This window comes from Drosophila elegans, unplaced genomic scaffold, assembly GCF_018152505.1.
Source record: "Drosophila elegans isolate 14027-0461.03 unplaced genomic scaffold, ASM1815250v1 contig_208, whole genome shotgun sequence".
NCBI lineage: Eukaryota > Metazoa > Arthropoda > Insecta > Diptera > Drosophilidae > Drosophila > Drosophila elegans.
The window spans coordinates 851,206-873,234 of NW_024545578.1; the positions used below are offsets into that span (position 1 = coordinate 851,206).

General features: G+C 41.4%; 8 protein-coding genes and 1 long non-coding RNA gene across 12 annotated transcripts in view; 3 read left to right on the plus strand and 6 right to left on the minus strand.

Moving 5' to 3' along the window:
* Positions 1-2,821, plus strand: part of LOC108146502 (DNA repair protein Rev1) — a 28,847-nt gene extending 26,026 nt beyond the window's left edge. For 2 of the 3 annotated variants that reach the window (XR_005977237.1, XM_041708322.1), the window contains one exon: positions 2,042-2,821. The gene's annotated coding sequence lies outside the window, so the exon portion shown is untranslated. The remainder of the gene's footprint in view (positions 1-2,041) is intronic. The other variant, XR_005977238.1, reaches the window with a different exon arrangement.
* A 698-nt stretch (positions 2,822-3,519) lies between these two features.
* Positions 3,520-6,670, minus strand: LOC108146260 (signaling mucin HKR1). 2 transcript variants are annotated; one of them, XM_017272199.2, is made up of 4 exons: positions 6,322-6,670; positions 6,119-6,258; positions 5,946-6,052; positions 3,520-5,878 (listed from the first exon to the last, which is right to left on the minus strand). In XM_017272199.2, the coding sequence occupies exons 3-4, from the start codon at positions 5,981-5,983 to the stop codon at positions 3,598-3,600; spliced, it is 2,319 nt and encodes a 772-aa protein (XP_017127688.1). In that variant the 5' UTR covers positions 5,984-6,052; positions 6,119-6,258; positions 6,322-6,670; the 3' UTR covers positions 3,520-3,597. The 2 variants fall into 2 exon arrangements, with proteins under 2 accessions (XP_017127688.1, XP_017127689.1); XM_017272200.2 differs by having other exon boundaries at positions 5,946-6,258.
* A 110-nt stretch (positions 6,671-6,780) lies between these two features.
* Positions 6,781-8,639, minus strand: LOC108146262. The gene is made up of 3 exons (XM_017272202.2): positions 8,499-8,639; positions 7,625-8,038; positions 6,781-7,557 (listed from the first exon to the last, which is right to left on the minus strand). Exons 2-3 carry the CDS (start codon positions 8,036-8,038, stop codon positions 7,120-7,122), a joined length of 852 nt encoding a protein of 283 aa, XP_017127691.1. The 5' UTR covers positions 8,499-8,639; the 3' UTR covers positions 6,781-7,119.
* A 63-nt stretch (positions 8,640-8,702) lies between these two features.
* On the plus strand, positions 8,703-10,029 carry LOC108146263. Its single transcript, XR_001774473.1, has 2 exons — positions 8,703-8,815; positions 9,799-10,029. It is a non-coding gene; the product is annotated as an uncharacterized LOC108146263 (long non-coding RNA).
* A 135-nt stretch (positions 10,030-10,164) lies between these two features.
* Positions 10,165-13,167, minus strand: LOC108146261. Its single transcript, XM_017272201.2, has 2 exons — positions 12,643-13,167; positions 10,165-11,981 (listed from the first exon to the last, which is right to left on the minus strand). The coding sequence occupies exons 1-2, from the start codon at positions 12,754-12,756 to the stop codon at positions 10,359-10,361; spliced, it is 1,737 nt and encodes a 578-aa protein (XP_017127690.1). The 5' UTR covers positions 12,757-13,167; the 3' UTR covers positions 10,165-10,358.
* Positions 13,168-13,778: 611 nt separating this feature from the next.
* On the minus strand, positions 13,779-16,278 carry LOC108146514 (retinoid-inducible serine carboxypeptidase). The gene is made up of 4 exons (XM_017272550.2): positions 16,134-16,278; positions 14,578-15,372; positions 14,339-14,524; positions 13,779-14,122 (listed from the first exon to the last, which is right to left on the minus strand). The coding sequence occupies exons 1-4, from the start codon at positions 16,198-16,200 to the stop codon at positions 13,827-13,829; spliced, it is 1,344 nt and encodes a 447-aa protein (XP_017128039.1). The 5' UTR covers positions 16,201-16,278; the 3' UTR covers positions 13,779-13,826.
* Positions 16,279-16,914: 636 nt separating this feature from the next.
* On the minus strand, positions 16,915-18,579 carry LOC108146528 (retinoid-inducible serine carboxypeptidase). Its single transcript, XM_017272565.1, has 4 exons — positions 18,505-18,579; positions 17,646-18,431; positions 17,394-17,579; positions 16,915-17,332 (listed from the first exon to the last, which is right to left on the minus strand). Exons 1-4 carry the CDS (start codon positions 18,554-18,556, stop codon positions 17,037-17,039), a joined length of 1,320 nt encoding a protein of 439 aa, XP_017128054.1. The 5' UTR covers positions 18,557-18,579; the 3' UTR covers positions 16,915-17,036.
* A 614-nt stretch (positions 18,580-19,193) lies between these two features.
* Positions 19,194-20,970, plus strand: LOC108146455 (ras-related protein Rab-14). Its single transcript, XM_017272466.2, has 2 exons — positions 19,194-19,482; positions 19,905-20,970. Exons 1-2 carry the CDS (start codon positions 19,303-19,305, stop codon positions 20,364-20,366), a joined length of 642 nt encoding a protein of 213 aa, XP_017127955.1. The 5' UTR covers positions 19,194-19,302; the 3' UTR covers positions 20,367-20,970.
* On the minus strand, positions 20,483-21,909 carry LOC108146454 (vesicle transport through interaction with t-SNAREs homolog 1A). Its single transcript, XM_017272465.1, has 2 exons — positions 21,713-21,909; positions 20,483-21,650 (listed from the first exon to the last, which is right to left on the minus strand). Exons 1-2 carry the CDS (start codon positions 21,804-21,806, stop codon positions 21,052-21,054), a joined length of 693 nt encoding a protein of 230 aa, XP_017127954.1. The 5' UTR covers positions 21,807-21,909; the 3' UTR covers positions 20,483-21,051.
* Between the last annotated feature and the right edge of the window lie 120 nt (positions 21,910-22,029).

The window sequence follows — 22,029 nt, forward strand, 5'->3', positions numbered from 1 at the left end:
TGTCCAGAACCTTGATAACTCCGCGGATCGAATGGTATTCCCACCCCTATATCTCCAGAGTAGACTACTATTTACTGTATCAGCACCTGCACTCCGTTGAATGTGTTTCTGATTTCGGGGTGGCTTTCGACGCGTGCCGAAGTGTGTGAGAACTGCAATTTGTTATTGCTCAACTGTTTGCCCACATTTGGGCTCTACAAAAGGCTGTCGACAACACAAATTTAATCAGTTTCATTTCAGTTGAACTGTTGTTTTGGCTTTGTTTTCAAAAAGTATCTGCGCCGGAAGACAAAAGGGCTTGCAATTCAATTAATCTTATTTATTATTATCATTTTCTTAAAAATTTACTTTACGCAAAGAGAAAGTAAAAAAAAATAAAGAACGAAAGAAAGAACAAATTTATTTCTAAGTTACTAACACGATTTGTAAAATGTTTCTCAAACAGACATGTACATTTGAAAATAAACTTGCGCTTGAATCTGCCTGTGAAATCCCAAATCTCTAGCTTTGTTTAGTCTCTTTTCTGCAAAGACGATTTTTTCGCATATTTTGAAAAGGTTTACATTAAAATTGCAAAAAATCGACTTGATTTTACAAACCAAGTTTTTAACGCAGTTTTTTAGTAAGCTAAGCACCAAGACGTTAAAGATATACCACTTTGAAATCGGATACTTAATAGAAAAGTTATAGACCTAAAACTGTCGAATTTTGGTCACTTTCTGCAAAGCTATTTTTCGGAAATTATTTAAAGAGTTAACTCGTAAAAATAGTAATTTATAATCTTTAATCAAAAAATATTAATGCAGGTTTTAAGAGGGTTAAGCCATAAGGCTTTGAAGGTATTCCACTTGGAAATCGGATGGCGGAAAGAAAAGTTATGGACTTAAAACTGCCGGATTTTAGTCACTTTTCTGCAAAGACGATTTTTCCGCAAATTTTGAAAGGGGTTACATCATTAAAATTGCAAAAAATCGACCCGATTTTACAAACCAAGTTTTTAACGCAGTTTTTTAGTAAACTTAGCACCAAGACGTTAAAGATATAGCACTTTGAAATCGGATACTTAATAGAAAAGTTATGGACCTAAAACTGTCGGATTTTGGTCACTTTCTGCAAAGCTATTTTTCGGAAATTATTTAAAGAGTTAACTCGTAAAAATAGTAATAGTAAAAATAGTAAAAATAGTAAAAATAGTAAGACTTTGAAGATATTCCACTTAAAAATCGGATGGCGGAAAGAAAAGTTATGGACTTAGAACTGCAGGTCTTTAGTCTCTTTTCTGCAATTTCATCCTTATGAAATTTAGAAAGGCGTAACATCATAAAAATTACAAGAATTCGGAGCAGTTATAGACGTGTATAATGTTAATGCAAAACAGTTTTATTTTAAGCTCATGATCAAATTTTTTCAAGAGGGCTGGGCTCTGGTTTTGACCAAACTACGATCATTTAGTCCGCTGTAAAGGCCCAAATGCTTTTCCTTTCGCCCATCTCAGAACCGATTTTTGTATGACACTGCAGTCATACCTGCTGACTTGCAAACAAAACAAACAAAATCATCATCATCATAGGGGAATAAAAGAAAAAAAACGATAAAAATATTTATGTTGCTTGATTTCGTTGCACCAAAAAAGGCATCGGCAACTCCCATTAAATTTCCCAAAAAGGCAAAAGAAGCCATGTCGCAGATTTTTGCCGTTTCTGATGCAGATTGCTGCTGTAGCAGATTGCTGGCGCCCACCAAGACGACGAAATCGGCGACCAAAGCGGATAATCCTAGCTATACGGCCATACCCACTAAAAGCCCACTGGTGCAGCGATTGTGGCATTTTTACAGATTTGAACAGGCCATCCCTTCTATCCCGTCGGTGATGGCGTAGATCTACTGTATAATAAATACAGAAGGAAGTATCTCAACACTGTATTTTATTGTTAAAAAAAATGAATATCTTCCTGCTTTTTTCTCACTTTTATATTTCTTATTTTATTTATTTCTTGTATTTACTAAAAAAAATAACAATTATATTTTTATCTTCTTTTAGCTTACCATGAAGAGGAGAGGACATGGCCTAAGAATTCGCAAAAAATAATTTAACTAACATATTAATTAATACAAACTTAAACAGCTCACCATTAATAAACAAGTCTGAGGCCAATTGGTATCGCAAAATCAGAGTCCAAACCAAGCTGCAGCATTCAGGCGACTGCCCAATAAGGAAACGGCTCCTCGAAGGCGATTTTCATCCAGTATTCTCCTGATTGTGGGGCCCTGAACCTCAAAGACTTTAAAGCTCCCCGTCTTGTAAGCGACAGCTGCCTTGCATTTCTTACAGCATTTTTGCCGCGACTAGTTTGCGGACTAGTCTAGTCTGCATCCCATCTTTTTTTTCTTCCAGAATCTCATCCAAACTAGGTTTCCAGCCCATTGCAGTTGTTTTAATTAAAGCTGAGCTTGATTTTTTACTTGCGTTGACCGAACGACAGGTGCAAAGTGCTTGAACAACACAGAACCATCAGAAACAGCCTTGAATAACATCTCTTTGTGATTTGAATTTTTCCAGGTGGTTGAATGATAAGTTACTGGCGTACAGGAACGGGAGTCTCAGACGAAAGGCTTTCCGCGCTGCTTTTGTGCTGTATATTACCCAGGACATCCTGCAAAAACATGTTTAACGATATTACTCCGATTTTTGCAAAATAGCTCGCCGTATACAGAACCAAAGTGAAGGAACGGCTGCTAGTACTTCTAACGACCAAAGCTATTCTATCCCCAACAGTGTTTTCCTCATCTTCATAATTAAATAAACGACCGAGCATTTGTATTTGTATTTCTGTATTTTTTTGGGGTCACACGCTCACTGACAAAAGCGGACAGGTTTTTAGCACAAATTTGCGTTGTTCGATGATCACTAACAGAAGCTAGCAGATACAAGGCGTCATTAACATTATGCTCACTGACAGAAGCTCGAAGACGCGGACAATACTTGTAATTTTAGTTGTTGTTGTTGTTGTAACAACAAATTACAACAACATCAAAAGTACAACAACATCAAAATTACAACAACATCAAAATTACAACAACATCAAAATTACAACAACATCAAAATTACAACAACATCAATATTACAACATCAAAATTACAACAACATCAAAATTACAACAACATCAATATTACAACAACATCAAAATTACAACAACATCAAAATCAAATTACAACAACATTTAAACTACAACAACAACAAAAATTACAACAAGTATCGTCTGCCCAAAAGTATGTTGTTGCCAAAAACTTCATGTATCTTTTAACTTCTGTCAGTGAGCAATTGACATCCCGAAAAACTTGTGCTACAAATCTAACAGCTTTTGTCAGTGAGCATTGCACAAAAACACTTTTTGAGTACACTCCAGCTTCTGTCAGTAACTAAACCATGTGTAATGCAAGAATCAAATAAATGCCCAGAATAATAAAACTGTAAGTAATGTTTTATTTTGATATAATCTATCAAAGTATATAAGCATATATAAAAATTTCTAATACTAGCATAGTATAAATTTGATATTAAAATAATCCTTAGGGCTAAGGTTGCTATTGTTAAATCTATGCTTTTCGCTGAGGAGCTTGGCAACTTTGTGCCGCTCCCATCTGAAGACTGATGCGTAGCTGATTGACGAGATGGAAAGCCTCCTGATTCTTTTGACCATATGCAAACAACTCCACCTGGGCTAGCATACCCATGATGTTGGCCAGATCGGAGCGTGGATCGCTTCCGGTTAGTTGATGGCTGGACTTGCTCAGAGGAGCAGAGGCCACAGGAATATTTGGTTGAATGCTGGAGGATATCGTTGGCGCAGGACTCACAGGATTAATTTGCTGGTTGTTGGAAGTGACAACTGGTGCAGGAGCAACGGGTAAAGGTGGGTGATGTTTTGACACTGGAGTCGCAGATATTACAGGTTGATAGCTTGAGGTTAAGGCGCGTGCGGGAGTCAACGGGTTAATGCCTTGATGATAGGTAGTGGAAATGGCTGCAGGGGCCACAGGGATTCCTGGCGCATATCTGGGTGGTGGGTAGCCAAAAGTGTTTGCTGATCCAGGAGCCATAGGCATGATGATGGTTGCGGATCCAGGTAGAGCAACTACAGGGGCAACTGGTGGATAACCCGCATTTGTATAATAACTGGGTATACTAAGTGGAGCCGGAGCATCGAATACTGATCGAATACTGGAGGTGGAAATCGAAGCAGTGGCTACAGTTGCATTACTCAGGTAACTGGAGGTGTTTCCCGAAGCAGAAGCTGGTTGATATCTCGTGTTGGAAACTGTCGAGGCAATTGCAGGGATAACTGGTGAATACCTAGAGGTATTTATTGCGCCAGGACCCACAGGAACAATTGGCTGATAGCTGGAGGCATTAACCGGGATGTTCGGTGGATATCTGGAGGTGTTAACTGATTCAGGGTTGTAGTTATCCAAGGTTGGTCTTTTCGGCTGTAAATGATATCCTGTCGATTCCGGCGTCAGTCTTCGCTTATCAGCTGCTTCCGATGGATTGGAAGTTTGAGTTTGTGACATCCGGTCAACTTGATCTTGTAATTGATTGGGAGTTTCAGGTGGTGCTATCAGATCAGTGCGAACGCGTATAAAATCAGTTGGGGCAGAAGTAAGAGGTTTTTTTTCTCTGTCCGTCTGTGCGTCGGCCAACAGCATTTCCTTTGACAGCGGAATGGCTTTTACAACTTCTTTTTTTAGGGAGTCGTTTATCGTTGAATTCAGTTTTGGGTCTTCATTTTTAGGCGGACTTGTTTCATTTTTTTCAAATGCTGGCACTTCTGAGCTAATAGCTTTACTTGGTTCGCTATTTTCTTTGGCTTCTCCATTTGTTTTTAAAGGCACTTCAGTATCGATCTTAATGGGCGCAGTTTGTGGATTATTAACAGTTAATTTCGGTTTAATTTCATTGTAACTTATTGGATTACAAGTTGGAGTTTCTTTGTTCATCAAGTCTATCGACTTGAGTTCCTCAGATTTGGTTTTTGCATCATTATGCGTAGTCTTTGGTTTGTTCTTTTCACCCAACAAAGTAGTATTTTTGTCTTCTTCATTTACAAAGTTTTCTTCGCTTAGGTCATCAATTATTATCAGGTCGGATTGTGTTTCTTCCCTAGCCGAGCCATTGGAGTTTGTTACTCCTTCGAGGTTCAGTTCTCTTAGTATCAGGGAGCTTTGCTTTCCGGTGCCACTGGCCACAGTCGGAAGGACCTTTGATTTCCTGACATACGTTTTTAAAGAGCGTCTTAAGGCACTAGGGGGACTTGTGTCGGACAGCGTCTTTTTGGGTGTCAAGAATTCCTTTATCGTTGTCTGTTTCCTCGCCTTGGAAGTGGTTCCTCTCTCCTCATCCACGCTATTCCGCTTCTTTAAGGAGGCAGCATCCAGTTTTCCATCTACATGATCCGCATAGTCCTTCAAGTTAACTTCGCCCAGCTCATCGTCGAGAATTACAATGGAGGAACTGGATATGACTGAATCAGAGTCCAAGGGTTCATTGTCCAGCATGCAGACATTGGGCTTCTCATCTTCTCCATCGCTACAGAGGTCCACGACAGCTAAATTCGTTGGTGCTTGAATCCCTCCTGGTTTCTCAACAGCTGCCTTAGCCGCCGTGTCTGGCTGGGCAGCCTCTTTCTGGTGCTTTATACCGTTCTTGTCGTCCAGACGTTTCAGCCATTTGGCCACAAAGACCATAAGATCTTTGAAAGACTCCGCAGGTAGCGACTTTTCCAGCTCATCCCGGCACCTTTTCTCCAGATAGTGACCGCTTGGGCCCTTCTTCACCTTCAGGTTGCTCCGACCAAAACGAACCAAGTGCTGCCAGGCCCTACGATTTGGGTGGATAACGAGAAGTTCAGAGAAAGTCTATAGTTTATGAAGTCATTAATACTTACATGGAATTCTTTCCCAGTTCGCTGCACCTTTGCATCATTGATCGCAGTCGAAAGATTTTTGAAGCCGGAAGACTGTAATTGATTCTCTAGTGAAGGTCACTGCATCGCTGACATTGTAAATATTGGTAAGTGGTTAATACAAAGTGATGATAATGTAGCCAATATTTAATTACATTGCAGTTTGGCATAGGCTGAATAAATCAAAAGGCGAAGAAAAACACTGTAGAATATATATCGAGGTCTTGAAAAATCCCTATATTGTTAAGATATGACTGATTAAAATATCTTTATATTGTCCAATAATGAAATGTATCTGTAATATCAAAAGAAGTGAAACTATAATAGTTATTTGAGTGTTGTACTACAAAACACTTACGATAAAATCAACCAGCTCTTCTACCAACGATGGTTGTCCATTTGAAAACAGTGCGGATATGAGTCCTGCAGACATGCGCATGCGCAGCACTTTTTAAATCCAGGTAGAACCGAAAAACTATCTCCTTTTTATCCTTCCTAGTGGAAGACCAAAACAATTTTGTGGAAGAGATGGGTTCGTGACTGTTTTTCCCAGCACGAACGGTCGTCGCTCAATTATATTTAAGGAAAACCCGGCCATAAAACAAGAAAAGTCAAATGGAAGTAAATTAAGGGTTTGTTTGTTCTCGAAAAGTAAAAGTGAGGGTCGCATTTGTATAAATTTTAACGCCGTGCGTGCTCGTGTCAAAATGAAAGAAATCTCTAAGTTATGCGTATGGCTTCATAAAAAACATATGGCTGTTATCCGATTTCCAACACTATTGGTGTTGGGCGCAATATTTAAATAAAAATTTTGAAATGCAGAAGAATGCAGTTCTTTAAAACTACAAAATATATATTTAATTGGGCTTCCGTATTTTGTGCAATTACTATTTGTTTTAAAATAAAAAGTAACTTAATTGTTCTGATTTCTCATTATTTTGCACCACTGTTCTCTTTTTTAGTTTTTTTTTTAATTCGTTTTTAATAGTTATATAAGCCTGAGTTGTTTGGTGGCAAATTTAAAATTAAAATGTAGTAGTAGCAAGACCTTTTTTTCTAAAGTTTTTTTCATAAGTTTAAATATGTATGCAATTAGCCCATCGATTAAGCGATTACTCGAAACGTAACAACACTTAAAAATAACCTAAAATCCAAATTATAAATGATTGCCCACTGCGCTTCCCTGATCTGCGCGGTTTATTCGCAGGTTGCCCATGCAGCCCTCAAACAGGATGTCCGCGATGGCCTTTCGGGCCAGGATGCGTTGCGTGGGCGCCATCTCCTCGTACTGAATGGCCCAGGATTTGGCCAGCACTTCGGAGGACTCGCTGAGAACTGTGTTTCGAGGTCCTTGTTCGTTGTCGGGCTGTGGTTGCGTTGAACAGGCGGGTTCTCTAATATCCAACGCATCTTCTACCTTCTCTTCCGCTTTGAGATCAGAATGCTCCATCCCATTGCTTGGGATCTCCTCCTCTGGCTCTATTAACTCCACTTTTGGACTGAGAAGTGAACCTTCTTCGGATGGTGGGACAACTGGCTCGTTGTCTTCCGTCATCAGCCAATCGCAAACGCCGTCCGCTTTGAGATCTGTGTTCTGCGGGGGATTTTAGTTTCATATGTATTTAAATGTGTGTATCGTTTCTATGAGCTACTCAACTTACGTTATTTTCCAGACGAAAGACCGCCCTCTGCCTACCCCCTCGACCTTTTCTAGTCCTGTGCTGAAAGGTCTCTTGGGTCAGGAGGAAGCCCATGTAGTCGTAGAACCAGAGAGTGGGCTTGCAGAGGTCCGAGTGCAGTCCCAGCTCCTTTTGCTTGAGGATTCGCATCTGCTCCCGCCTGTAATTTGTCCGAAAGATGTTGATACGTCTGCCCACCTCGGTACGTGTGGCATTTGGCTGGATCTCGCGAAGTTTCCGCTCCAGCAATTCGTAGGCCCGATTTCGTAGCTCCTTGTTCCGATAGTTAAAGCTGCGGACATCCCACAGCTCCGGCATTCCCTGATAAAGTTCGAGGAATTCTCGCCAGAACTGACGTTTGCCAGCACTAAAACGATCGGGCAGCGGAGCAGCCATCTACGGAGAGATTATTCAAATAAATTAGTATATACAAAGATTAAACAGTTTAGGAAACTCAAAAAATGTACATAGATGGTAAACATCTATTTGCAAAAGAACAAAGAAGAAACAAAACATTGTATACTAATTAAAAATTTAGCTAAATTGATTTCAATTTAAATTGCTATTTCCTTAAAAGCATGGACTTAAGTAAATCCTTAATTTTATAAAAAAAAACAAGAAAATAAATTGTATAAGCAATAATAAAAACATTGGAAAACAATTTACCTTAATTTCTTGTAAAATCTACCCTTTTGATGTTTTGCATATTAATTAAAAAATGTTCTAAAGTTGATTTTAAATACAAAATTAATTTAAATTTGAATTTCTAGTAACTTAATAACATGGTCTTAGAAAATAAGTAGAAACAATCTATAAACAACAATAAAAACATTGGAAAAGAAGCGTAAATATTTACCTTATTTTCTCGTTGGCCCAATCAGCTGTTTCTCTTTACAAGATTTTTGGCAGCTCTGGCAACTCTATCGGATTTGGAGTGCTGGAAAACGCGTCACTTACTCCCCGTTCTGTTATTGTTTTCCTGGGGACCGACGTTCTACAACGTTCAAGCGCCAATCACAAACTGAACTGATGGAGAACTCAATGAGCGGGTGTGTGTGTGTTTGTGTGCCTCGATTGAATGATTGATTAGTCGGCTGACGGGTCGATGTGTGCGTGTGCAAATGCGCAATAAATCTTCGGATTTTCTGCCTTATCATATCAGTGAAACAAAAGGTACCTACAAATAAATATGATTTGAAATTAATGTAGTACATTAAATTAATAAGTTGCACTGTTTATTGGCGATTTTGTAAGCAAAGAGAGTCAACTTCCCCCGCAATTTGAATGCACTTGTGTGCGAGAGAGGGAGAATAACAAAACAATAACAAATATTCAGAACTAAACTTAGGGCAGACATGCGCATTTCCCTAGTTTTTCCCAATCAAGATTGTCGACCTTTTCAGAAAAATGCTAAGTATTAACAATTCGGTTTCATATGCGTAATATGTAATATATACGGGTCGGAAAAAATTTCAAAAGTACTCGATTACCTGAAGATTGAATCTAATGATTGACCTCTTTTAACAGTTATTTTGGTAGACAATGCACCTCTCTCTCTCTCTCTCTCATTCGCTCTCTCGTATTTGTGTGTGTGGGAGCGTGGGTGGTATTTGATGACCTCCCGCCCGGCAAAGTAAAAGAAGAAGAAGCTGCACTAAGGGCAGACATGCGCATTCGTATATGTACATATAATTTAGCCGACTTTTTGTGCCGACCGTGAATAACTGTGAAAACATACAACATAGGTCAGTGTAATAGGCTTAAAACTATATATAAAACAAGACTCCAATTTAAGGATTATAAAGTAAGAAGTTTAATACTCTGGGGCCATAAAAGTGACGATAAATTTGACATTTGAATTGCGCAGAATTTTAAATAATGATGTAGCCCTTTAATTTGACTAGCTGAAAAAACGTATCATCTTATTTATTTGTATTCTTTCTAATTCGTATAAGGGTAGCGCCCTGCTGGGTAAAATCACTAACCATACAAAATGTTTGAAAATTCTATGAACGTATCCATATCTGCAGTGCCGCATTGATCACAAAAACGAATCAAGTTCTTATTCTATATCACATACCATAAAACCACTTAAAACCGTAGGATAGTGAATTTAATTTATCTCCGAAACCTAAATCAATGTTATTCTATTTCAGAACCATGGAATCGGAATCTTCAATATGCCGTATTTGCCTCGTTAATTATGATATGGTCAACAAAACAAGCTTAAGGAACATTTTGTATTGCACACAGGAGAACAAGCATTCAAGTATTCCCAGTGCTCGAAGAAATTCCGCTCTACTAATATTATATATATATTACGTTCTTTTTAACTCTTTGACTCTACGTGTATTGGGTATACAAACTTAAAACTGGAACAAGTTGAACTGAGAGTTTTTTTTGTGATGTGGGTTGGTTTGGATTCCATAAAATGTATAATTTCCGAAAGAAGAACTGTTAAGTTAGTTTATATAAGTTACACAATTTTAAATACTTTCTTTTACCCCGGGACTAACATTACATTTCAGGTCAAGACTCTTAGACTATCGATTTAATTGCGTTTATTTGGATTGAGTACAAATTAAGTTTACCTTAGATCTAGTGATTGATTGCATCCGACCGTACCGCATCTTTAAGACGCGGCAGTTTGCATACCCAATGCTCTTTGGCTGCAGCTGTTCATCCTTTATGCAGTGTGAGTCCTGTTTGGAGCATCCTACGAGGGGACATCGTCATCCATTTCCCGCATAACCTCATCGGCTCGTGTGATGAGGCCAATCAGCCGGTAGTTTTCCTTATACAGCGCAAACTCTTCTAGCAGTTTTAGATACTTGCGGGCGTCGGCACAGCTGATTACACTTGATCCGCCTCCTTGGCCATTGGATTCGCCATTGTTGTTGTCGTCCTGGGCGGGTTCATGGCGCCGTTTGGTTCCTTGGCGGGGATTCAGCGACTTTTCAATGGCCGGAGGCGAACTTATCTTGCGTTGGCGCATCTGCTCAATATACTCCTTCTCATCCTCAACATTGGCGGCCAGAACCTCGGCCAGCGAGGTGACACTAGAGCGACCATTGTTGGCATCTTCATCGGGATCAGCGGACTCTTCGTGGTCCATTTCCGTATCCAGTTCAGCATCTGGCTCCTGCTTAATGTGCACTGTTGGTAGCTCATTTTCCCTTGAAGTTTGCAGCTCTACATCCGTCTGCTCCGAGGAAAGCTCGTCTGGATCCTTGGGCTCCGTTTTGATGTCCTTTTCCTGCTTGATCTCCAGTTTGGGCGGTGGCACCACCGGACCCTTGTCCTGCTGCTGGCTGGAAGGAATCTGTGTGATGCTTTGGGCCAAAGTTGCAAGTGGTATAATGGTCATGGTCATTGGCTGTCCCCCTGCCTGCGGCGGCACAATGGGCGTGGCCAGGAGAACTTTCTGGGACGTGCCTGGCGGCGTGTTTGTCTGCAGGGGTAGTCTAACGAGTGGCGGCAAGGGCTGTAGAGCTCGGGCCAGGTTCAGCTCACTCAGCGAGGGCTTGACATCAGGCTCCTCTTCTTCCAGTTCATCCTCCCTGCCGCTTACTTCATCGCCTCCATCCACATCCACCTCGCCATCCTCGTCTTCGCCGCAGCTGCGAGGATTGCTGCTCAGTGGGCTGCCCAAGCTGACCTCCTCTTCGTCTTCGTCCACTGGCTCGCTGTTTCGGGGCCCACTCTCTGGCATGCACTCCGACATGACGTCCTTGACGATGTCCTTGATCTGCACCGAATAGCCCTGCGTGTAGCCGATCTTCAGGAGCCGGGTGTCGCTGTGCTGGATGCTGTACGTGCGACGGAACTTGTCGCACCACTCCTGGTGCGGAAAGAAGTGGGCCAGGCCCATGGAGCTCTTGAACTGTAGCGCCATCTTCTGAATAAGTCCGTCGGAGATGCTAAAGTCCTTGTAGTACATCATGCGCCGTATCCAATCGTAAACGGCCTTTCCCAGCATCGAAACCCTCACGGTCTTCGTTTCCATGGTCTTGGCATCCTGACTCCGCCGCGTTCGCTGATCCCAGGCGTTTAGAATCTCCTGGCGCTGCTGTACGATCCGCTTGATCTGATCCGGACTGCAGTTGAACAGACGACCCACATGTTTGTACACCGGCAGCCGATCGTATTCCCGCAGGGCAGCCACCTTTTCGTTGAGGGCCAGGACATTCTTGCGCTTGATGCGGTTGTCGAAGGCCACCTTTTCGACCGCCGGCAGGCTGGGAGTGTGTGGTGTGGTCGAAGTGGGTGGTGCTGGTGGCGGCGGAGCTGGTGCAGGCGCAGGCGCTGTAACTGGTGGTAGAACCTCCGTGTCGTTTGCCTAATGACGAAAAAAAAATGGAATTGTCAGGACCGGGTGCTATGGCAAATACAGTCAGAACTATGTAAAACCACTAAAGAGGAGCTAAAAATTGAATTTATATACAGTGCTCGCTCCTACTTGGATTTTATGTACTTATTGATTGTGTGTTTGTTGTACAAAGATAGGAAAAGTATTTTGCATGTTTTAGTTCTAGTAAAGCAACTTTTGGCATTAGAAATGCATGTTTAAGTTCTAGTAATATTTGCATTTTACAATTTGTGTACAAGTGCATTCTGGCTTTATTTTAGTATTCAGTGAAAGGATAAATTGCAAAATTGATTTATCTTAAATGTATGCTTACTTTTTCTAGATAAGCAAAATAAATCTAGGTAAAAAAAGCTTTTACAAAGTTTCAATGTCCTAATAAGTGATTGGAATTACTACAAAACATGCTAACTTATGACTCAAACAACTAGTCGCAAGATCTTGTCAATTAGACTTGATAATTTGGAAAAGTCAAGCAAAATTGCGATTTTGTCACTTAATTAAAGGGCTTCACTGCGGCTACTTGTGATTCAAAAAACAAGTCGCAAGATCTTGTCATTTGGACTTGATTTATTTAAAGCTACAATAGTTCTGCGCATAAAATTTTAGTGGAAGCTTCACTGTGGCCACTTACCTTCTCCTTGTTGTTGGGTTCCTTCTTCGAGGACTCCTTCAGCTCCTTTTGCCGTTTCTCCTCCCGCTGCTCCCTCATCACCCTTTGCAACTTGCGTTTTTCGCGTATTCGCATTGTTTGTGCTTTCCCGTGCAATTTACACGGCAATTGTTGTTTGTTTTTGTCTTGTTGTTTTTATTGTTGTTGCTGCTGCGCCCACTCAATTTCGCCCACCCCCTTTCTCCTTCTCCCACACTCTTTCAATCACTCACTGTGTGTGTGTGTCCGTTTGCTTGTGTGTGTGCGATGGCTACGATTATGCGCGTTGACTGCCCAGCGAATTCAACTCATTTCGTCATTGTTTTGCTGGCTTTTCTATGGCCTTTCCGTTTGCTTTGGCTTAATTCGCCTCCGTTTTTTTTGCCTGGGTCTTATAATTCACTTGCTGATAGTGATTTTCCAACTGGCCGTGCGCTGCGCTTCTGTTTCCGATGTCCGTGTGAACTAGACGACGACCCATACAAAAATAGCTGCCGCTTTATCTCGGCGTTTTTTTCTGCCGCCTTTTTCTCTCGCTCTCTCTCCCAGTAGCATGCGCAACGTGGGCAGCTAGAAAGAGAGCGAACGTCGCCGTGTGTGTGTGCGTGTGGCAGCTGAGAGGGTGCAACTGCGCATGCGACAACATTACTGTTACTTTTTCGATGTGGCAACGCCGCAAGACGATCGTATTTTTATATAACGCATTTAAGGAGGGATTTAAAAAATATTTACGAAAAAAGGGACCGTAATCATTTTTTCTCAAATATAAGAAATTTGATTATCTTATTTCTGTCACATACAAAATAGGGGTAAAAGTTACAGTTTTAACTAACTTTAAGATTTCCAAAAAAAATATTAATTTATTTTTTCAAATATAAATGCAAATAAAAGAAAGCAATTACATACACACAGTGTATACTGATATACAAGAAAAACAATCCAAAAATATATAAAATAACAATTTTAAAGACCATCTTCCAAGTTTTAGAGACAATTTTAATTTTGCTTGTAAATATTTCTTGTTCGAAACAATATTCTTCAAAGTTATTTTGAATTAGTTGAGACTTTACACCGCAAATTGAAGTACTTCTGATCCAAAAATAACAAGTGCCAAGACATTTCAATGATAATCTTTATTTATTTTTCATCACCTCCTTGCTAGTCGGTCAACCGAACTTTGTGAAGTGTCGGAGGATGTGCGACATGGCTGCAGGATTATCGGCGGGTACCATGTGACCTGCACGGTTAACCCAGAACATGCTAAAGTTACCATAGGTCTTCTCGTAACCCTCCAAAACTCGATCCACGGTGATTCCAACGCGAGAAGCGGCCTTGTACGAATCCTTGTCGGTCCATTCCATGTCGGCGATCCAATTGACGGCACCCGGAGTGGCGCAGATCAGGTCAAGACCTCCGGAAAATACACCCACTTTCACAGTGGTGTTGCTCAGCAACTCACCAACTAACAATATCAATAAGATTAATATTTTTTTCATTGAAGGTTCTCTACACACATCTTTCAAAACTATTCCGGTGGTATTTAGAATATCATTAAATTTGTCAATTTAAAAAATCTAAATTCCCAATATAAATATACAAAACTGATTGCTCATTTAAGGAATTTAGGTTGAAAGTATTGAACAAGGGTGGGATTTGATAAAAGTGAACGGGGACTTACCAACATCCACGGCGGGCTTCATGAAATCTCCCATCAACTTGCTGAAGGTGGTGCCACTCTGGGCGCCCCACTTGACTCCGGAATCGATTCCGAGGGCTTTGGTGACAGGTCCCAGCATCAGATCCTCCAGAATCTGGTCTCGGTCTTCATCCACGTCGAATTTCACCAGTGTGCGGTACATGAGCTCTAGGAAATCAGTCAGTTAGGATCAGTGCGGTAAGTATAACTATGGATCCTACCTTCTGGAGTCATGGCAGCTCGGGCCATGAGTCTGCTGTACTGATCACCCAGCGTCGGGGTCTCCACATTGTAGAAATCCACGCCCTTGGACTCACGTAGCACCACCGACTGAGTGGAGCTCCATTGCAGAGTGGCTTGGGTCCACTTCTCTCGATCCACAAGGTCCTTTGTCTTCAGAGCCGCAGCCTCAATCTTGTCATGGCCATCCTGATCCACAATGCCCAACTGCAGGAGGAAAGGAGCCCACGAGAGCACAGAGTCGATGGGGGAGGTCCAGGGATCTCCCAGTGCCACCGATACGAAGTTACTCTCGATCTCTCCACGCTGGATGGCGTACTCCAGCTCCAAGGCGAACTCCGGAGCCATCTTTCCGCCGTAACTCTCGCAGAAGATGTGCAACGGCACGGTCTTGAATTCCGGATGGCTCTTGTAGAACCCCTTCATCAGTTCCACCAGGTCCAGGGCAATCTGCTTGTTGGTAGTCGTATAGTAGGAGGATCCGTCCACATAGCTGAAACCACTGCCCACAGGATTGTCGATGAACATCACGTTCATGTCCTTCACCCAAGTCCAGTCGCGATAGCTGCCATCGAGCTTCAGAGGGCCCAATTCCTCAAAGTTTCCGTATCCTGTGGACGAGGCACCTGGTCCTCCTTGCAGCCAAATGGCCAGTGGTCTTTCCGTATAGCTCGAAACATTGGCCGTGGTGTAGTACAGCCAGTAGAACATATGAGCTCCAGTCCTGACATCCACAAAGCCCCAATCTTGCTCTCCAGAGCCATAACCTTTGCGAGCTGGTAACAATAAAAGGTTATGTAAAATATAAGTTTTTTTCTATTAATTAGAAAAGAAGCAACCTATTTTTAAACCATAATTCGTTGTTTGGATAAGGTTTCTTGTAAACGAGATTCCTTATTACATTTTGTTTCTCAACTACATCCCAATAAAAATGTTTAAAATGTTTTCTAAAATTTACTGCTAATTGAGTGCCTTAACAATAATTTCTAAAGATAAACCTTTGCAAAGTCAAGCTACATTTTAGCAAATATGTGTAGATGTATTTTCTTGGTCATAGAAAGATTTGTTTTTAAGAGTTCATGTTGTGGGGGTTTCTGAACTTGCTGATTAAACGCTTGAAAATAATTTAAAGAAATAAAGTTTGAGTTATTATTAACACTTTGTATATTGCTACCGCATAAACTTGTATTGTTGATAAGCACCGATTTCTTGGAACACTTTAGTGTAATCAAGCCTTTAGGTGTATTTAATGGCTGCACGAGTAGCCATTAGATACGGTTAATTATTATAGATATTGAAGATCGTTGATTTTATTGTCTAATAAGTGATGCCATTTTGATGTCTATCTCGTGAAAAGAACAAACTTAAATGAAATTTGTTCAGTATATATAATTGAAATAAACTCCTAAAAGTAACTGATATTTTTTTTTTATTCTTGTGCTCCGCTAACCTGCTCTACAGCTATTAAAACCGTTTGGTTTGGAACACTTTCTCGCTGATTAGCACCCATGATCGGAATATTAAATGGGCTACTCACCGTCAACAGAACCCAAGCTGGCAAAAGCGAGCAGAGCCAAAAGAGCTGTGATAAGCCGTCCAGTCATGGTGCGCCAAAATCAAGAAACACCGCTTGAAACCCAACCGAACACTTGGCAGTTCTAGCGCCGAATGATCGCTGGTGGATCCGCAATATCGAAGGTAAAGTTACTCTAGGCACCTGACACACCTGGAATTTGTAATCTTCGGACGGGGGAGTTGTGTTTGCAGAGTATTTATGGCCCTTCACTGGGCAATGGCGCGTCTTTTTTCCTCAATCTGCTTCTGACACTTGTCCGTTTTTGGCAAATCTTTGTGTCATAGATAGAGCCTCTAAGACTACCAAAATTGTCACTTAGATTGCATTTTGTTATCTTGAGTGGGTTTTCCGAAGCTTGTGCCATTTATCGCTCGCTGTTCGCTTGCAGTTTGTTCCATGTCATATATTTGGAATAGGGAAAAAAAACTAATTTTTAATTTTAAAGGATTAAATAGAATAAATTTTATAATTTTTAAAGATTTAGTATTTATTAAAATTGACACCTTACGGATTAAAGTTAAATAACTGGGACTTCACTGTCATGTTTCATGTTTCAATTTAAATAAGCTTAGAAATTAATGGTGTTATGCAATGGTTTTAGGTCGGGGCCTAGTTTAGTTATAATTGCGTCACCATTTTTAGCCTTCCAAAGTTTTTAAAATTGCATAATCAAAACTCTCTCATTGCATAATTATGAGCATTTGATCAAGTGTTTTGTAGAGATAAACAAAGAAAAAGTGGGTCTAGTTAAGCCAGGATGTATATTAATGTTTTGTACACTTAGCCTTTTAAGATAAAGACAACAAATATAATTAAACCATAGAGTATACAAAAGTTTTGTTTATTAATTTCAACAAAACAAATTTATCCAAAAGTGGTAAACTCTCGGAGGACGTGACTCATGGCCGCCGAATTGTCCGCCGGCGCCATGTGACCACTTCGGTTGATCCAGAACATGGTGAAGTTGCCGCCCGACTTTTGATAGCCCTCTAATATGCGATCCACGGAAATGGCGTTTCTTGGAGCAGCTAGGTATTCGTCCCTGCGGCTCCAGTCCAGTTTGGCTATCCAATTGACAGTACCCGGAGTGGCACAAATCAGGTCCAGGCCACCGGAGAATACGCCCACCTTCAGGGGAGTCTTCTCAAGCAATTCGTTCACTGAAATGCTCACAGTTATGAATATCTCTCAAAAGTATATTATTAATATATTGGTCCTTGCCTATGTGTATGACGGGCTTCATAAAGTCGGTTCTATGGATGTCGAAGGTAGTACCACTCTGCGATCCCCAGACGACATTCGAGGGAATTCCCAGGGTTTCGGCCACAGGACCTCGCATCAGATCCTCCAGCAACTTGTCGCGATCCTCATCGATATCGTACTTTACCATTGTGCGATATAGACGTTCTGCAGTTAGAATTTCAGGAGCAGGGTTAAATGGATAAAGTCTTATATGAAAAAAAAGGAAATCACCTTCGGAAGTCAAGGACATTTGCCGCTGGTAGAGACCTCCCTTTGTTTCCTTAAGAACGTTGTAGAAGTTTACGCCCTTGGAGGCCTTCATCACCTCCCACTGGGTGTTGCCCCACTGATAGGTGGCCTGGATCCATCGCTCCTCATCCACCAACTGAGCCGTAAAGTTCGCCGCCTCTTGGATTGCTCTGTATCCCTCGTGATCCACAATGCCCAGTTCCTTCAGAAAAGGTCCCCAGGCGAGCACAGAGTCGATGGGTGAGGTCCAAGGATCGCCCAAAGCCACCGAAGTGAGATTGCTCTTCACCTCTCCCCGCTCCTTGGCGTAGTAAAGTTCCAGGGCAAATTCCGGGGCCATCTTGCCGCCGTAACTTTCGCAGAAAATGTGCAGCGGTACCTCCTCAAATTCCGGATGCAGCGCATAAAAACCCTTCATCAGCTCCACTAGATCCAGAGCAATTTCCTTATTGGTGGCCGTGAAGTGAGCCGTGTTGTCCACATAGCTGAAGCCACTACCCACGGGATTGTCGATGAACAGGACATTCATGTCCTTCACCCAAGTCCAACTGCGCCAATCGCCGTATAGATCGACAGGTCCGAGTTCTTCGAAGTTTCCGTAACCCGTGGATGAGGCACCAGGACCTCCTTGAAGCCAAATCGCCAGTGGTCTTTCCGTATAGCTCGAAACATTGGCGGTGGTGTAGTACAGCCAGTAGAACATATGAGCACCAGGACGCACATCCACGTAGCCCCAATCCTGATCTCCAGGTCCGTAGCCTGGCTTTCCTACAATTTACAATTCGATAGCTATTATATTAGTTTTTCCATTTAAAGATAACACTTGATTTATTATTCCTACCATGAACCAAGGCGGCGAAAAACGCCAAGAATGTTACCAGCCAAATCGACATCTTCAACTGGGAGTGAAAATGGGGTTTGGGGCTTTATTTAAAGGGTAAGCCATTATCAGTAGCAGTGTCCATCAGTAATAGTTTTAAAAAAGTGATAGACACATCTATCGAACTGGTTCTCTGCAATCTCCGTCTCATCATGGATCGGTATTATAATGTCTGAAATTCACAGTAACCAACACAAGCAGTTCTGCTGTCATTATTTATATGTATTTAAAAGTTGAACAGCGTCTGTTTAAAGTATTTTCCAGCAATTTCTTTACTAGTTAGATTAATACACAATAATGATAATGAGCACTTGCTTTAAAATGTGGATGATAAGTTTTTTAAAGTAGGCTGCGGTCCCCGCAAAAAAAAAAGAAATAATAATCAATTGAGAAAACTCCTTATTCTTTTAATCTTAATATGATCAAATTAATACTGACACTTTTTTATTTTCTGTCCTTGGGATATTCCTTCAGACTCTCGTAAAAAAATGTATCTTCTTCAACGAAATAACATAGTGTGATCAGCAGTTTTAAAAGTAGACCAGAGTATGATAAGAACGGATAAGAAAATTTAAATTCGATGAATTACCAATAAATAATCGACTGCGATAATGTTTTAAATTCTGGCAACGCTGTGATGGACATTGTTTTTGCAAGAACAGCTGTTGTCGCTTTGTTGTTTTCGTCGCTTTGTGTCTGCAGGTGCAAACTAATAAAGTAATTGGATTAGTTGGGGATAAATCAAAGCGAGTCAAAGCCATGGCCACGATGCGCATACCCAAACAGAAGGTGATCCTGTGCGGCGACTACGGAGTTGGGAAGAGCTCCTTGTTCCGGCGATTCGCCACCAACACCTTTGTCACGGATACGGATCGCAAGTCCACGCTGGGATTGGACCACATCGATAGGGAATACAGCGTCAATGAGAAGCAAATCAAGGTGGGTTTTAGCTAAAAGTTACCCAAAGATAATAAGGCATAGGTAAACTGATAGCCATGGTGGCGTCCTTACAAAAACTATATTGGTCCCCGAATTCTTAAGATTAAGCTGAAATATGTATTCTTAATAATTCTCAAGGGCCGTCTATACTTATTTTACCTTAAATTTATAAACACATTTTCTTTTTTTCAAGAAATAAATTTTTGCACTTGGCTATTTTAAAACACTTTTTAATAATTCTCAAGGGCCGTCTATACTTATTTTATTTAAATTTATAAACACATTTTCTTTTTTCCAAGAAATAAATTTGTGCACTTGACTATTTTAAAACACTTTTTTAAGCATATGTACTTAGGCGAGCTTAAAAAGATATACCTATTAAGCGTATGATAACCCATTGATAAACCCGCTCCAATCGACAGCTCCAACTTTGGGACACTGGTGGCATGGAGCGCGTGGCATCGGTGACCTCCTCGTATTATAAGTTCGCCGAGGGAGCTATCCTGGTCTTTGCTTTGGACAATGCTGCATCGTTTCACTCGCTATCCCAGCACTTGCTAGACATTGTGACGTATGCGGAGAACGCCAAGATCTTCATTTGTGGCAACAAGAGCGATCTGGAAGGCAGGGAGCCGGAGGTCAGCGACGAGGAGGTGGAGGCGTTCTGCGAGCAGTGCCACTCGTTGATCAGTGCCACCTACAAGACCTCCTGTCGCAGCGGTGCCGGCGTGGAGGAAATGTTTCGCGACATCTCAAGGCAACTGGTCCAAGCCAATCGCTCCAAGATGGAGCTACAGGCTCTGGAGCACAAGAGTTTCCAGGTGGACACAACGGGCAGCAGTGGGGCGATCAATGAGGAGGATGGTTCCTCCTGCGGCTGCTAGCAGTTGGGGAACATTGAGTTTGGCTAGGTATTCACACTTCCATTGGCCAGGCTCAATGCCCCATGCAGTGATGCATTTTTACTGTTTCCTTTATTTATTAACAGTTCTCGGCTATGTTTATGGTTTTTAGATACATGTTCATTTCGAATTTATGCGAAAAATACGTCCCGAATGCAAACACGAGTCATAGAGTAGGATTAGTACTATTAAACAGACGCCAAACATTAACCAAGTAAACTTTGTACACGTAAACTAGGATGGGTTAATACACGTAAAAATTAAAGAAGTTCTACAGAATTTTGAGTTGAAATCAAATGAATGAGAATAAACTAGTATCCTTAAAATACAAAAGCTTTTAAGAGCAGAATAACTTAATATGAACTTTATGGTTATGTAACTTTAATAACCTAAGTAAATATTTTTAAAAAGTTCCCTATCCTTGGCTATAATTTTACACTCTTAATGAATAAGTAAAAATGATGCGCATTGAAAGTAATGAACCCATCCTGTCGTATATAGATTAGTGCATAAGTCTGCAGCTTTCTTCCACAGAATATCTCGTAAAGATACAATTTGCTAAACAATAAATAATCAATTCACAAAACTCTGGAATGGGAAGTCGATTCTACACCCTCTAAATTTGGGCTAGGTAAAGGTATTATCTTTGGTTTCGCAGCTTAAATTTCTACGAGGTGACGGAGCTGGTGGAGCTGGGTGCAAAAGTCAAATAAAGACTGACACCTACGGCCACCACAAAGCAGACACCCACACCGTACAGAACCACCTTCTCCCTCAAAGCTCTCAACATCATGGTGTTGAGCGTGCGGGAGGCTCTGCCTAATTCGGCATTGGTTTCCCGAAGACGTGCCCTGGCCCCTTGTAGAGTTTCCCTCTGATGATGAAGATCATTTAGGACCTGGGCGCCCAGTTGCTCCGTTTCCACAGCCACTCTGTATCCCTCGGTCAAGCGATTGCCCGTTCTTTCGATTCTTTCCGAGTTGTCCAGCAGGCGCTGCCGTTGATCCGTGCTGATGGACACATCCTCGTAGCTGTCACCCAAGTCCAGAGTGGTGAATGCATTCGACTGGGCCTTCTGCTTGTCCTTGGTCATCCGGTATTCCGCCTGCAGGCGTTTCAGTTCCGCCTGGGCCACCTGCAGTTTGCCATTGAAGCTGCTCCGTTGTCCAGGATTCAGTTCCCTCACCTCCAGACCCATCTGCTCCAGCAGTTCCTGGGCCTCGGGCAAACTGTTGTCAATCTTGCTGCACAAATCATGGCGTTCACCTGGGGCGAAATTGGGAAAAAACTAAACATAATGTCCCTGGAAAATCAACACACACACTCACTGTTGTTGTTTTGCTGCTGTAGTCTTCCAATATGGGCCGTTATTTCGGCTATTAAAGAGGCATACTGCTGTTCGTATTGCTCCAACAGCGACATTTGTGCGGTTTAATTCCTGTTGTTTTTTAATTTGATTTGTTTAGCAGCAATTTAAGGATTTTATTTTTTCGCTAAAAAAAAACGTAAACATTGGTGGAGTGTGGCCGAGTTATGGGTTGGGTAAAAATCCTGACGTATTCGAAGAGCTTGGTCACTCTGATTTTAAGACAGCATTGCCAGACTTATTAATAAATAACTGTCGATTTCAAGGATTAAAGGTAAG